Source organism: Nycticebus coucang, chromosome 20 (genome assembly GCF_027406575.1).
Source record: "Nycticebus coucang isolate mNycCou1 chromosome 20, mNycCou1.pri, whole genome shotgun sequence".
NCBI lineage: Eukaryota > Metazoa > Chordata > Mammalia > Primates > Lorisidae > Nycticebus > Nycticebus coucang.
The window spans coordinates 56,318,451-56,334,699 of NC_069799.1; the positions used below are offsets into that span (position 1 = coordinate 56,318,451).

General features: G+C 40.4%; 1 protein-coding gene across 1 annotated transcript in view; it reads left to right on the top strand.

Moving 5' to 3' along the window:
• Window positions 1–16,249, top strand: part of CUBN (cubilin) — a 264,166-nt gene that overhangs the window by 78,702 nt on the left and 169,215 nt on the right. The window contains exon 27 of the mRNA XM_053572936.1: window positions 2,596–2,783. Coding sequence (XP_053428911.1) covers window positions 2,596–2,783 — 188 coding nt within the window. The remainder of the gene's footprint in view (window positions 1–2,595; window positions 2,784–16,249) is intronic.

Consider the following 16,249-nt stretch of genomic DNA (forward strand, 5'->3'; position numbering starts at 1 on the left):
AATAAGTATAACCCATTGGTTTGATCAATTGACATTCATCTGAATTTCTTATGTGAGAAATTTCCATTTGAAGGGAAAAAGCTTATTTTAAAATGTAGTTTCATATGACTAAAGCATTTTCTGGCAAACTATAGGCATTTAGAAGACTAAGGTGCTGAGAGGGTTGCAGTTTAGCTACAGATTGGAGTCACAGCTTATTGACAGGTAGTTTTTCATTTGTATTGATGAAGATTACAGTCTTCCCGCATGCATAGCATGATTCCCATGTTCATTTCATACTCCCACACTTGTTCTCTATTTTAAAATGTACCTTAATTTTATTAAGGAAACTGTGGTTCTTGTGACTTACACATAGGGCATGCTCATTGCTGTAGGGAAATCTGGTCATTGAAGAGCCTACATTTTAAAATCTGCTTTCCCTATAAGACAACATGTAGAATTAATGAAGCATTGAACACAAATGGCAAGGAATCTGGTGTTTGTCCTGCCCCTCACCCTTGAGAAAATCAGTTTTCTTCTTGGTGCCTCTATGATTTCTTCTGGAGGAAAAAAGAGATTAACATAGATAATCTCTAAAACTCACTTCTGTCTTTTGAATAAAATGCTTTCTGAAGTTATATTTTCTGAAAATGGGTATTCATGAAAACAATGTTTCCTTGAATTTATGGTATTTAATAAATCCTTTAATGTGGTTTTAAAAGTTTGATTCCTTGACCCATTAAATTTAAATTTATTCATCAATTTATGCAACTATCTGAAAAAGGAATTGAAAATCACAAAATCATAATCTGAATAGGCGACATCTATACCTTGGATTAATTGTAAGCGTGCTAATGTTTAGCCTTTAGTACATGTGGATTTGAAGATTCATTTTCACTTACATCTGAGGATTAGGCTAGATCCTACATACTTTTAAATGCTGAATTTCAACGTGTAATTGGTACTTCAGAAACTTTTTGCTAGTATATAAAAAGCTTTCCAAGACTCTATTAGAGATACATTTGTTTGAGCATATAATCATTTCTTTACTTTTATTACTGCGTGTTAATTTGGTTGTTTGTTATAATCAGGTAATATTAAGAGTTTCTTCTTTTCTTACTATTCTTGAGATATTTTGTTTTGCTGTCATGGTTTCAGAACACTGAAAAAGTTAATTAGTGCATAGGGAATAGAGGTCCTTAAAGGTAAACAAACCCAGAGCAAACCAGTGAGATTTCCTATAAATGCGCCATTCGAAATGGGAAGTTTGTGTATTTCGGAGGGCAGCCCATGTGCTTTGCTGGAGTATCTTTTCCTCTGCCCTGTCTTGCCCCTGGTTATGGAGGTACGTGATACCTGTCTGCCTAATAGGTAAAACTTCCCACAAGCATCTAAAGCAGTAAAATTATTCTTTAGAAATCCCTTGTGGACAAAACTGTGACCTAAAGATTTAAAAAAAGAAAGGTTTTGAGTATCCCCTCTGCAAAGGAAGATTTTGAAAAGCCACAATACATAGCTTTCTAAACTAATGCTCAGGAAGTGGTGTTCCAGCCACCTTTCAGAAAGCAGCGTTGTAGTTCAAATGCATCTTAGAATGGGTACAAGTGAAACCTACTAAATGCAGAATACAAATGTCTACATACAATAACAAAGAAAATGCTATGAAGGCTACATTGAACAGGTTGATGAGAATATTTCAGATTGTATATGAAACCAGCACATTGTACCCCTTGATTATCGCACAAATGTACACAGCTATGATTTAACAATAAATAAATAAATTAATTAATATAAAAAATGCCTCTATGCACCACATTGTCAGAGACAGTTCTTTCAATATCATCTTTGTTTCCGATTCTCTTTTACTGCACATCAAAAAGACAATATAAAAAAGACTTGAGAAAATATATGCCTATCCCTTGCTTATGTCATTAGCATTGGCTGAATTAGGCACTCACTTTCAGGGTTAGACAGACTTAAAGGTATCTAGTGTGGTTTTGTTGAAAACTCGGCTCAAGAAAAAGCTTAGATTGAAAACATTTTTTAAAACTTAAGGTTTTCATGTCTCCTGGAAGTTCTTTACACTCTCTCTATTGGCCTCGTACTTCCTGATGACTAAGGAGAGGAATAAAGGAGGCTTTATTGTGAATTTCAGGCGGACTTTTGAATGTTCAACAAAGCCATGTTATTCATTTTTAGCATTCACATAGGACTTTGAGTTTTTAAACTGCTGGATTTAAAGGTCAGAATTTCTGTCCCTTCCAATGTTAATGTTAGGAAAACAGAGGCACAGAATGTTTAATACACATCTCTAAGAAACAAGTCCAACGGATCTCTGAGTGCAGCCAAATTATTTTGCTCACTACCAAGTCCAAGGAATTCGATGCCTATTTTAACACGGCCATTTGATTTTCATCACACTTTGCTTTGAATTCACTGAAGTATTATTTCACATTTGTTACTTATCATACATAAACTTATATATAAGTACAATATAAGCACATATATGATTTTTAATCTAGATGTTTTCTTAAAGGAAAGTCTCACACACATCTTGGAGCAATTGCGATATAGATAAGATAGTGGTGCTTAACAGACCTGGTTGTTTTCTTTCAGCATGCGAGGATGTGGTGATAGTCAATCAAACCTATGGTATCTTGGAGAGTATAAATTATCCAAATCCTTATTCTGACAATCTGCGTTGCAACTGGACGGTCCAGGCAACAACGGGCAACACTGTGAACTATACTTTTTTAGCGTTTGACTTGGAAGAGCACACCAGCTGCTCCACCGATTACTTAGAGGTACGTATCCCAAAGCTCCATCAATCTCTGCGTTTTCAGATCACAGGAGCCAAGTTAAGTTAAAAGTCATGCTTTGGGGAATTAAATCTTGAATTCTTTCCCATACCACTATAATTCACCAACCAGCTATGGTATTTGAACCAAATTTATTTTGTATTTAATGTAGTAAATTATGTATGCAAGGAACTACCTGTGTTTCTAGGTTTCATCGTAAGTTCTGGACCAATTGTCCTTGTATTATTTAAATTTCACAGAAGTAGAGCAATAGCTCCTATTTCTGTTGGTTGTCTTTGTGTGCGTTCTCTATAAATGAGAGATGAAAAAATGTCTGAATTTATTTAGTGTGGGGTTTGCTGGTACTAGGTATCATGATTTTGATTTTGATTTTAATTTTTAAATGTATTTCAGTTTGTTTTTATTTTTGTGAAATGAAAGTTTCAGTGTTATAATATTATTCATAATCTGAATACACAATATTCATCCTGTGGAGTAATTAAAAGAGGACTAAGGTTTAACCTTGAGTATGTATGGATTCCTGTTCACTTACATCTGGGAATGGAGTGAATACCATTAACATTTATTCAACTCTCTGCCTGCAATGTTATATAATGAATGTTGTTTGAACATTAAGCATTGTAGCATATGAGGTAATCTGCTATTTTTACAATAGGAAATTTTACTTTAAAAAGCTTTTTAGTGGGTGCAGTGGCTCACACCTATAATCCCAGCATTCTGGGAGGCTGAGGCAGGAGGATTGCTTGAGCTCAGGAGTTTGAGATCAGCTTACGCAAGAGCCAGACCTCATCTCTAAAAATAGCTGGGGGCATTGTGGCAGGCACCTGTCATCCCAGCTACTCGGGAGGCTGAGGCACGAGAATCAAAGTGAGACTCTGTCTCACAACAAACAAACAAAGCTTTTTTGCTAACATATATATAATTATTAGAGCTATAGATTGAAAAGTTATTTAGACTTCTATTTTTTGCCATTAATAAAATCGTGTTTTGAGTCATCTAACACATCATCTTTATTTCTGTTTATATTGTTAGTACTTAATACTTTTCAAAACCATGTGTGGTATTTTCACTGGAATTCTTTTCTGAAGTATCACATTTTCCTTCTGATAACATTAGTATCTTTTTGTTCTACCTTTCCCACCTGCCTAACACAATGGCTTAATGTAGTTCTTTGTAAGGTGAGGAATGATTTTTAGACATCTCATTTGCAAAGATTTCCAAACAGACTTCTGCCATTTGCAACTGTGAGGTCCTGTGTGTATTCTCAGGAAAAAATACTTTATCCTTGTAAATTTTTCTTAACTATCTTTTTATCAGTTTTATCAAAAAACTAGCTTTTGTTAAGGTTGTTTGAGATAAGCGTATCTTTTCCAATAGCACTTTTGTTTATAAAAACAGAGAAGAGAGAGCATCCCACACTGTGAGAAACTCTGTGAGGTTCCCAATATAAGGACATTTCTTTGTTTTGGGGAGAGTGATTGTTGTGGGGGGAAAAATCTTGCTTTATATTTAGAAAAGTATAATATTATAGACATTATAGCCATTAGAAAGTTATATTTACTAGTATTCTAAGAAAATATGTCACCCTATCAAACTAGCTTATAAGCATGCACGCATTTGCCAATGATTTCCAAGCCCACCTTCCTTGATCTCAAGTTCAAAGTCCTCACAAGCTCAATTGTCCCACTTCATTCACCTAGAATAGCCATCATCTTCACATGGTGAGATCTTGTTCATGTTTCAGAAAAAGAAAAACAGAAAAGTTCCTTTTAAAGCCCGTTGATCATATCTGTTTTTACCAGTTGTGACCGTCCTGACACCTGTGGGCTTCTGGAAGGCATGGGACCCACACAGTATTCAGCCAGGTTCAACTGACTGTCACAGCTATATTTTAGCACAAGTCGAATGATAGCTATTAATTAACGAATGAGAAAGAATTGAATTCCTAACTGGCCTCTTTGTATAATCCCTACACGCTCAGTACAATCCTACAGTTTTCAGCACAAACCAAAATAGAATTCATGACCTTGAGAGCATTGTATGTACAGGAATGTGCCAGGCACCGTAATCATGATTTGCTGAAGCACCAGTGGAGACAGCTGCAGGGAGAAGGATGCTTCTGAATTAGACTTTAAAGGAGGTGTTGGCAGGTAGAGCAGGGAGGAAATGAGATGAAACGCTTCCAGGAACTGGGCTCCACTTCTCTGGACACACTTCAGGATGGAATAGTAACAAAAGGGCCTGTCAGGTAATTTTTGGAAGTATCTGAAACCTCAAATTAAAAAAAAAAAAAGCTTGTTCCAACAACAGCAGAGCAGAGTAGAGGCCTCTGGTACGTGGTGCGTCCGTTGTGTCATGGGCACGCTTCTCTCATGCAACATGGACGGTGAAAACAACAAAACTCCAGAACGAGAACCGGAAGTTCAGAAAATCCTTCCAAAGAATGACATTGCCAGAGGGAGAAGATTGTTTTCCACTTCTGTAAGCCAAGAGGCAAGACGAGGGTACTACCTGAATCGGGTGGTCAAGCGAGGGAAATTTTAAAGCACAGATAACCACTTAAGGAGAGAAAGCTCATAAACACAAACATCTAGCTTCCATTATTTTAATAACTTTTAGTTAAAGCAGTTCTTTCAAGTGACTTAGCCAAATCCCAATTGAGTGACTGTTATTAGAGCCAGAATTGAGTTTTTTTGAATTTATAAAATGGAAACTGTAAAAGAACTTGATTAGATGCTGGTCAGACACTATGTCCAACCTTGCCAAGGCATATGGGTTGGTGAAGATGCCACTGGGAAGCAGATCTATCCTTTATTATCTTGTCCTCTGCGCAAAACAAAATGTATCAGATTTGGAAATAAAATACGTGGTGGGAGTAAAAGTCGTTTGCTTACAGGAGTAAGGCCATTTTGCCCAGGCAGATGTGAGAAATCAAGTTTAAGGATTTGGGCAGTATTTTACAACTTGGTTTCACTTTTTTGTTTTTATCGTGAGTCTGAGACTCCATGAGGAAGAGGAGAATTCAGATAGATGGTTGGACAGATGATGGCTTTGGGAGAGATGAGCATAGAGATGGGTAGAGAGCCCAGGGAGCATGCGTGGTGAGAAGAGGGAGCAGAAATGTTAGCGGTTATTGTGCCGAGGGCAGAGAACAGCAGGGGAGAGGGTGAGACGCTCTGCTCCCAAGCAATCAGGACAGGTCAGGGGGCAGTGGGCAGAGCAGTGTTTGTGCGGTGGTGAGAGCAGGGTCTGGATTGGAGTGGACGAGGCACGAAGGCCAGAGAGCGAGCATGGTGAAGTCTAAGTTCGTGAACTCATAGTTCTCTGGACAATCTGGAGTAAGTCGTGGCCTCTCCTCTCCAGCCCTCATCCTTCCTTTCCCTAACAGGTCCGCGTGTAGCTAGCATTCATGGGACATGCTCCTTTGAGTGGCCTCTTGTATGTCAGTGACACTTAAAATGTGGCTCCCCGAGTGGGGTGCAACAGTCTGACCACGGTGGCCAGGGCCAAGTAGGTTTGGACTCTGGTACCCCGTTTGTGTTCTTCTGGTTTGGACACTAAAGTTAAATGGGATTTATTGTTACTCATGGCATAATGTCGACCTATAGAAAAACCTATAATCGCTAGGTCACTTTTGCATGAATTGCTATGACATCACAGCCTTCATTTATAAAATAAAAAAAATCTAAAAAGAGATATCATTCCTAGTAAGTTATATTTGATTTTGTCTGAGAATTCCATCATATCAAGATCCCCCTAAATCCTAATTCCTTGCTCTTCAGAGCATTATTCATTTGTATGTGGACTTATTGGCCACTGGCCTAATACTTCAAAAAAACAAAAAAAAGGATAAAAACATAAGATGGTACTTGTTTCATATACACTCAAATGCTCAAATAATTGTTTCTTTTTGGTTAAAAATGCATCTATTATTAAATATCTTGAGGATAGCACTGTTCAAATAACTAGGTAATAAAAATAACTAATATTTTTTGAGTGTGTATTATTTGCTAGATAATTCTCACAGGAACCCTGTAATGTAGGAAATACTACTCTCTCCATTTGACAGGTGAGGAAAGTGAGGCAGACATGGGTTGTCCACACTCACAAAGATTATAAGTGACAAAGCCAGGATTTAGACAAAGCACTGTGGCTTCTGGCAGAAGCTCTTAGCCATGACACCGCACACTCCAGAGACAGTGTTTCACAACTGTCTGTCACCCTCATAGGGACGACGGGGGGAGAGTCGTTGGAACCCTTGGATCTACCGCTCCAGCGAAATTCCCACAAGAAGAAAGCACTGTTATTGGAACAGACTTCTTCCTAGATTAGCAGTGATCATTTATTATAACCACCTTCTTTTTTTGCTTCATGCTAAAGAATTATTCTTAGTTTCTGATTTAGAATTTTTCCAAAAATTACCACCAATTTTACCAAAATTACCACAGATCTTCCTGATCTGTGAGATTCCAGAATAAATATTTCCCACATTTTAGAAGTTGGAATGTTTTCCCTTCAGACCCCTGGTGGCCCTGCCAGCTTTCATGGTCCAGTCTGCGCTCTTGTTTGCAAACACACCTGAGCCACAGGCAGAGGGTGAGTGTCTGTGGAGGAACTGTTACTCTGACGGGACCTCATGACACACAGGAGAGGCTGAGAAGTCAGGAAAGGGCTGGAAACAAGGCAGCTAAGTGGACTGTCCACTCTCTTCTCTCTTAAAGCTGTCCCTTCTTCCTGACTATTCCCATATTCCCACCTTGGCTCCCAAAGGCTGACTTTGAGTTTCTGCAACCTCATTATTTCAGCTTTAATGTGGTCACCCCTGCCATGACTTGGCATGACCTTAAGAACTGGCCACCAACTGGACATTCCCTTGGTGACCAATTCTTGTTTTCTGAGCTCCACAGCATAGGTGCAGATCTAGCCTGCCTGTGAAGAGACACTGCCCTGGGTAGTGGGACTGGCTCCGGCCAGGAGCAGCGAGGCCAGGCCCTCCAGCCAGCCATGGTCACAGACTGTGACCCAGGCAAAACCTTTGAGCAGGGCCATGGGTCCTGCTGGTGTGCTTAAAGCATTTCTTAAACACTCTTGAGTTCACCAAGATTATGACGTTAGTTCTGTAATGACTGCACCTTTCAGCACTACACAGTGTAATTCACTTAAGTCCAAAACGATTCATTTAAAGGAGTTGAATGTTTCGTCTTCGAAACTGGAATTCCATGTCTCCCAGCTTCAAAAGCAAACTCGGCTTGTTTTTATCTTCTGTTCGTTTGTGTTCCCGTATCTTGTGAAAGTGTTGGGACAATCCATATTTTCATCCTTATTTTATCCTAATCATAGCTTTAGAAAAAAAGACATTTCCCCTAATGTCTAGGAGATATTTTTCTGTGCTGTTCCCCGAAGTTTAGCTGATTTGAGTGCCTGCTCATCAAATGGTCGGAAGGCTCTGTGTCACCCCTTGAATTTCCCCTTTTATTATCTTCCAAAAATTATTTTTGATTTTATGACAGAATTTAATCTTTTCTTGAATTTTCTTTCTTTTTTGACTGCATTCTCATTTGTTTATTATTTTTTGATCCTTGAACTCTTGTTCTAAAGTCTGAATCCCTAGAACCTGAGTTCCATGAAGCGTCAGCCTCCACAGGCTTAGAACAGGGAGGTCACTGCCTTCTGGTGTTTTGGTCACTGCCACCTTAACAGCTCTTCTCTGATGGCCAGAATTAATCTAATTAATCTCCTCACCATTTTGTTTACTTTCTCAGAGAAGAGAGTATATAACAAACTCCGCAAATGCTAACATGTTTTTCGGAGCACAACATCTACCAGGTGTCTAGATGTTTAGAAAAATTGTCTTCCTGTCACCGTTCCCACATATCTCTTCTCTGCTGGGCTAGTGTTGATATATTTCCTTTGCAAGATTGCAGTCTCTACCGAGAAGAAGGTGATGATGGTGGATAAAGTCCCTACAAGTAGCTGCTAAATCCGCTGCATTCCAGAGTCACTTGGAGATCTCATTAGGAAAAAACATTCCTCTACTTTGCCCCAGACTTGATCAAAATCCTGGAGGATTCCAGGAGTGTGAGCTTTGCACAAGCTCTTAGTCAGCACCTGAGACTGTACTCTCTAGCCCATATCCACTGAGATAATCATCTTATCTTTACTTCAAAGCACTCTCCTGGAAGTTAAAAGGACAGTTAAGTCCCACCCAAAGGACTGTAACAAACTGGTCAACATTGGGAGGTGGTCCCATAAGGAACTAGGCCTGCTGTGCTGATCTGTACATGTGGTGCATGTCCGGTCTATGAAAATTAGGTCAACTTAAGGAGGTGGTCAGTGTGGGGAGGTGGTCAGCTATGGAGGCCCTACTGTGTTTTATTATCAATCTTCTATATATTTTTTACTAGGTCTTACTTTTTCATTGCTATGGCATCGCCTATTGCTATGGGCTGGTGATACAGATGATGTGACATAGTAAAAAACGTCCAACTTACTTTACAACTTTGTATTCTGATTCTAAACTTTCTCTGTGCTTTCCTTATCGGGCACCTTCATCATTACCATCTTCCATCGCCTCCTTTCTTTCCTTTCTATCCATTCTTCTTTCTCACTGAAGTCAGTTTCAAGTTCTCTTGATTGGGTCAGTGACTTCTGTCAAATGCATTTTACTTTAGTCTTCATAGAACGCATTTCATCTCTTGCCAGATTCTCACTGGTATCATCCCGGCCACCCTAGATGTTTACCTCATTGTTTATTGCACTGCCATGTCCTCCTTTCATTGGCAAAATAATGCATTTCAAATGAAAGAAGGGATTAAAAAAAAAACATCACTAGAGCTGCAAATCTTTCAGTTAGACATTCATCTTTTTTCTAAGACCGTAGCCTGAGCAATGCTTGCCATTAGCAGGACCCTCGGACACCAGCCCCCCGTGATACATAATTAGTTAAGGTAACACTAGCTCTTTCTATGGGCACTCATAAATTCCCAGATGCTTCATGCAACACAAGTTTATTTCTCAGTTATGTCAGAGTCAACTGCAGGTGTCTCCGGCCTTCCATGGGTGATTCATGAACCCAGACGGAGGAGAGGTCGATTTGGGAGAGCCGTCTCGGCCACAGAAGCTGATGGATGTTTCACAAACAGAGACCTATGTTCAAGCAAATTTGCTAAATGCTAAATTTAACACAACTGAAAAAGAGTTTGTTGTTTCATTTTTTGTTTGTATGGTACTTCTCAAGCTGTTGCTTTTCTAAATATGCATTCTTTATTCCTTTACCTCCTCTTCTGGTCAGGAGGACAGGCTTCAGACACCTCGGTTCTGGAGGTCCAACTCTTTAAGCCTTGTAGATAGGACAGCTGCAGGGACAACAGCCAGGAGAGAGAGCAGGGTCCCCTCAGGAAGGAAGTGCTGAGGGGTCCCCAGAGGCAATGCTCCAAGTAGATTATTAGAACAGCAATTAATTAGCAGGGACATTTGCATCCCATAGAACATTCTCAGGGAAACATTTTTCTGGAGATATTTTCCGAGTTTATTCCATTTTTATGCTGAGCAAATTTTTAAGTTCATGACATCTAGAGAGTTCTCCTTAACATTTCATATGTTTATTTTAAGATTTACAGTGTTTTTCATTAATTAAATGCCCACCATGTGCTAGACACTACTGAAGACATGTTGATCGGTATAATTGACTGTCCTTACACAGGCCTGGAATTGAGAATTTTTATTCTCATTTAATAGAATTGGGAGTGAGAGGGGGGACCACACTCACTCCAGGATCACACTGCTGGGAAATGATGGGCCCAAGCTCCTACTCAGCAATGTGTAACTGGGGTGTGGGCTCTGGAGGCCCTGCCTCACAAGCTGTGATCTTGGGCAAGGAATGTAGCCTCTGATTGCCTTGGTTCCCTCACATGTAAAATGAGGGCAATCAATGCCCCTACTCATAAAGTTGTTGTAAGATTAAATAATATAATCCTCACAGCTGGAAAATATCAAGTACTTGAGGCCCCGTGTGGTGGCTCATGCCTAGAATCCCAGCACTGTGGGAGGCTGAGGCAGGTGGACTGCTTGAGCTCAGGAGTTTGAGTCCAGCCTGAGCAGGAGCAAGACCCTATCTCTACTAAAGAGATAGAAAGGCTAGCCAGGCATGGTAGCTACTGTCCCAGTTATTCTGGAGGCTGAAGCAAGAGGATCATGTGAGGCCAGGAGTTTGAGGTTGCTGTAAGATATAATGATGCCAGGACACTGTACCCAGGGTGACATGACAGAGTGAGACTCTGTCTCAAAATAAATAAATAAATAAGTACATAAATTTTTTAAAAAAGAAAATATTAAGTACTCAAGAAATGCATATTATCATCCCCCCACGCTCCTCTGAAGAAAGCATAACTCTGCTTGGCCATTAAGATTCTTCCTCGAACATTTCAGCAAGTTGTTTCTTCTTCTTGCAACAACCTCTGTCTCCTGGAATCGCTGTCTCCAGTCTCTGTGCCCTTTCAGTTAGGAGTGGCTGCTGCGTCCTGGCCAGGTCTCTCGTCCTCCCCCGGCAGAGGCTCCTGGATCTGTTCAGCAGCTCCCGCGGAGCCAGTTCAGTCTGTTCTTTCCCGTCCATGTTCTCCTGCGTGCTCCGCACACCTCTCCACAGGGCTTGGACACTTGTCTGTTCCCCAGAAATCTCTAGCAAGTGAAGCCTTGGCAGCACACGTTGTTGCTGGTCACGTGATCGCACAACAGCATCCACACGGGTCCCAAGAACAATTCCTCAGTTTCTCGATTTCTTGGTTTAAGGATAAACCTCAGTCTTCTTTCTTTAGCTGTCCATTGAAAACAGCTCCAGACACTGAGCTTTCTGCTGTTCTTGGGGGGGGGGGTTCCCTGGAGTTGGAAGTGGGTCTGCTGCCTGCTGTGGGAGGCTGTGTTAAAGATTCAGTCTGTCCTCTAGTGCTCCTGGCCAGAGAATGTCTCAGAGACGTAGCAGGTGCAGTCTGGCTCAGCTGTCTCTGTGATCACACAGTAACCTGGTGCTTCAGAATGAAGATTCTGGAGCCAGACAAGCTCGGTTTGAACCCATCCTTCACCAACTACCAGCCAGTGACCTGGGGCACTTAGCTCCTTGTGCCTCATTTTCCCTATCTATAAAATGGGGTTGATGTATGTAAAGAATCAGAACAAAGTCTGGTGCATAGTAAACACTTGTATAAAAGTTCACTGTTGTTATTTGCACCAGTCCTGATGTGAGAGAAACACATCCATTCAGTGTAGAGAAATTCACACGTAGCATTCAATTCTTTAAGCTGCGATGGTTCACTTCTCAAGATACTAAATTTTCCTCTTGCTTGCTGTCTGCAGCCTGCTTGGGTAATGCATTTTGACATTTCTCACAAAGGGTAAATGATAAAAGCAACATTTTAGTTCATTTCTTTTATTAGAAGCTCCATTAAGAAATGTAGTAAAGAAAATATTAATTTTATCGACTAGCAGGGGTTTGGGGTCCTAGCCCTGTAGTTTGAAAAATTGTTCATGTTACTATTATTACACAGAATAAGGACTTTTGCTGTATCCTTGAATCAAACACTGATCATTTTTAAAAAAACATTACTAATGAAGGAAACAGGGAAAATTCCTCTCCGGCAGTTGATGCCTTTAGGAATATTGAAAATATTTCAATATTAGGAATATTGAAAAAATTCCTAAATCTCTATATACCTAAGTTTCTGGAACTTGAAAGTGGAGATAATATTACCCGAATTATAGAACTGCTAGGATTTTAACTTGGAATAATGCCTAGCACAGAGTAAGTACTAGTAAATATCGCCTACTATTATTTTAACAAAAATAATTGTAGGGATTATTTTTTGCTCTCGAAAACATTTTGCAATAAATAAAAAGTGGTGGTTTCCAAAACAGCCTTCCCTGTGGTGATTAGCTTAGATTGGTCCCATATGTTGTGAAAATAGGGCTTCCTTCCCTGGCCTTCTAGTTAGCCTACAAAAGCCAGGGGGCTTTTTTTTTTTTATCTGAAAAAGAGTACAAGAATCTCATCTGCTTCTCTTGTTTCTCAACTGGTAAATGAGATTTTAATGACTGTCTTTGTGACATGTAGAGAAGAAGAAAGAGATTTGGGATCTGAGCTAACTCTCATCACCGTGGCTCCTCCTCTGACCCTCCCTGGGCAGATGAGTCATCTTCCTGGAACCGGAAGAGGAAGTCTGCTTAGAGTTTGGACATAAGCTGTTAAGATTCTGAGGACAGCTGCTCTCCAAAACCATGCACAAAAGTGGCAACAGCATACCAAACAATTCACTCTGTGTCTCCACGTGGATGTGAATCTAACCCTGTGCTAAGTGTGATATGGATTCAAAAGAGGTGGAGGAGGAAGTGTCTTCCTTAGTTACTAAGCCAAACACTTTGTCGTTTGGGTTTAAAATGAGGCATTTCGTAAGAAATTTTGGCCTTAAGATCACCTGAGCAATGTGATTTTTTAAATATTCTGAAGTAATTAAAAGAAGAATGTTTATTTCAGTATGATCAAAATCTCTTTCCTCAAAGGAAATGCTGATCTTTTCTGACGGGCCCTTACAATGAAGAATGTTCATGTGATGGCATTAATTTGCTGCAGTTAATGATGCAAACACACCAGCCTTCAAAAGAGAGCCTTTGCCCTCAGATTCAAAAGAAACTTTGTGAGTTTCCTCTCACAACCTTCTCTCAAACATGACGACAGGATTAGGAGGAATAATTATCAAACCTACAGTAATACAAGTTCGATTGGATGCCCCAAACTTGAATTTTTCTATCCACACTTCCTTCCCTGGTTACTCTCACACCGTTCTGCTGTTCAGACAGGCAGAGAAGGCTGGGAAGGAATCTCCCACTGCTTAGCAGACATTGGTGTGACAAGGATGCATTGATGAAAAGCTAAATTTTAAAAATTGGTGATCTTAGCTGTGGACTTCCGTTAATTCTATTGATTTTCTACTTTTTAGAATGGGAAAGGTTTCCAATGGAAACATTTTGTGTATCTGTTTGTGTGTGTGTGTAAAATGCCTTTTTTTTTTTTTAAATTTCAGATTAATATGACTTTACAAATGATTAGGTTACTCTGTTGGCATTTGTTAGGTAAGGTCCCCATTCTAGTTGTGTCTGTGCTCAGGAGCTATGCTGTACCCTTACATTGTGCTTATTAGGTGGGAGCTCACCCATCAATGGAAACATTTTAGAATTACTTTTTTTTTTTTTTTTTTGCAGTTTTTGGCCAGGGCTGGGTTTGAACCCACCACCTCCACCCTACTCCTTTGAGCCACAGGCATTGCCTTAGAATTACTTTTTTTAAATGACACCTTTCCACTTCGGTTCTTACATTGACTCTATCTAACAGCCTCTCTTCCAACCCTCGCTGACTCAGGGGAGAGCTTGGATGACAGTACTCTGCATTTTTCCAGCTCAGAGTTCTATGATTCATGTTGTCCATGAACCAGGCTCTTCCCTGTGCCCATGACAATCTGCAGAAGATGGTGAGGGTTTTAGGAGGCAGAACAATAACAAATGGTTAGTGTTTCACGGTAGCAGGATAGTGGTGCATGGGGTTGAATGTTTGTATATGACAGGAGAGTGCTGTTGGCTGTCAAAGTATTTCACTTACCACTAGGGAAGGAGTCAGACACCCGACTCCTTGGGGACTACACTACTTATGTCTGTAGGAAATCTTCAGTCCTAAGATATCTGGAGGAATTACCTTTCAGTAAATAGTCTAATGAATAATAAAACCTACTTATGATAAAAAGGAAGCATCGTAGACAAAATATGATTTCAAATTAATTCTGGAGCTGATTACCTTGCGTAATAACATTTGAATAATAACATTTCAGTAGACTAATTTTTATGGGAAATTTCGAGATACAGAAAAAAAGATTATGAAGACAGGCACGAGTGTATTTTTAGTAGGCTGGCTGGCTATTTGACAGCCTAAAGAGTATGGAATTCTGAGATTGGAAAAGCATTAGCAATGCAAATCTATATTTCCAATACAGATCCACATCAAAAAGTCCCCAAAAGATATTGCTTTAAAAATGTATTTATCTAATCAATAAGGAATTTCATGGTCACTATAGAAAATTGGGCAAATATTGGGAAAGTAGATTTAAAAAACCTAAAGTACTACAATATTGGATGGCATTGATTTCCTGTCATCTCTCCTTGTATATTGATTTTATTTATTGATTTATTGTAGTTTTTGGCGAGGGCTGGGTTTGAACCCACCACCTCCGGCATATGGGGCCGGCGCCCTACTCCTTTGACCCATAGGCGCCGCCCATATATTGATTTTATTTTGACATTCAAAGATTATTCTGTGCATGCTACCCTGTCGTGAATGCTTTTTCACCTAACAATGGCTTGGGAACGTTTCCCCTTTTGTGCCAAGTCATTTTCAAGATGGCACATTTCATCTTCTCAACTTGCCAACAATTCCTGCAGTGGAACGTTGAGCATCTTTTTAGATTTTCACCACTATAACCAGTTCTGAGATAAACATCTTTGTAGTTAAATGTTTGCCCTCATCCACAATCAGAGAATGATCGAAGAAAAAAAAAAAAAGACCCAGAGCAGCCCCTGTGGCTTTGGAGTAACATAGAGAAAGCAGAACCAGAAATGCACTGGGAAGAGTGGACAGCATCCAGCCACCCTGAGAGGAGGCTGAGGGATGGTGTTTGAGACAGACCACGAGTTCAGAGTGGCGCAGAGTAACTCAGAACGTGGTCTTGTGATAGGTTTTGTGTTCTTGTGCAAAGCCCAGCATTCTGAGTAATTGCTAATTTTAGATGAATACTTCACATTTCCTGCCCCACCCTGACAGCACATAGCAGTGTGGCTTATCCTGTGCCTGCATCGGGGAGCGTGCTCTGAGCAGCCGTGTGTCTCATGGAGGGGACTTAGCCTCGCGAGGGCCATCCTGCAGCCATCTAGGGTCTACCACACATGCTCTGCCTATCAGCCTTCCACCTCGACATTTTCCCAAATTATCCCTCACAGCTAGATTATGTGGGCTGGGCGAGGCGGGTCACGCCTGTAATCCTAGCACTCTGGATTGCAGAGGTGGGAGGATTGCCTGAGCTCGGGAGTTTGAGGCCAGCCTGAACCAGAGCAGGACCCCATCTCAACTAAAAATAGAAAAACCAGCTGGGTGTTGTGGCAGGCACCTGTAGTCCCAGCTACTTGGGAGGCTGAGGCAGGAGGATCACTTGAGCTGAAGAGTTTGAAGTTGCTGTGAGCTATGGTGCCATGGCACTCTACCAGAGTGACAAAGTGAGACTCTCTCTCTCTCTCTCAAAAAAACCCAGAAAACCTATTTGGTTACATCTTGTACTTCCCTTTCGGGGCTTTTCTTACCTGCAGTAGCAGCCCCGTACCCCACTCTGTGATTCTTTTTGGGCAGTTTGTACTGTTGTTACAAG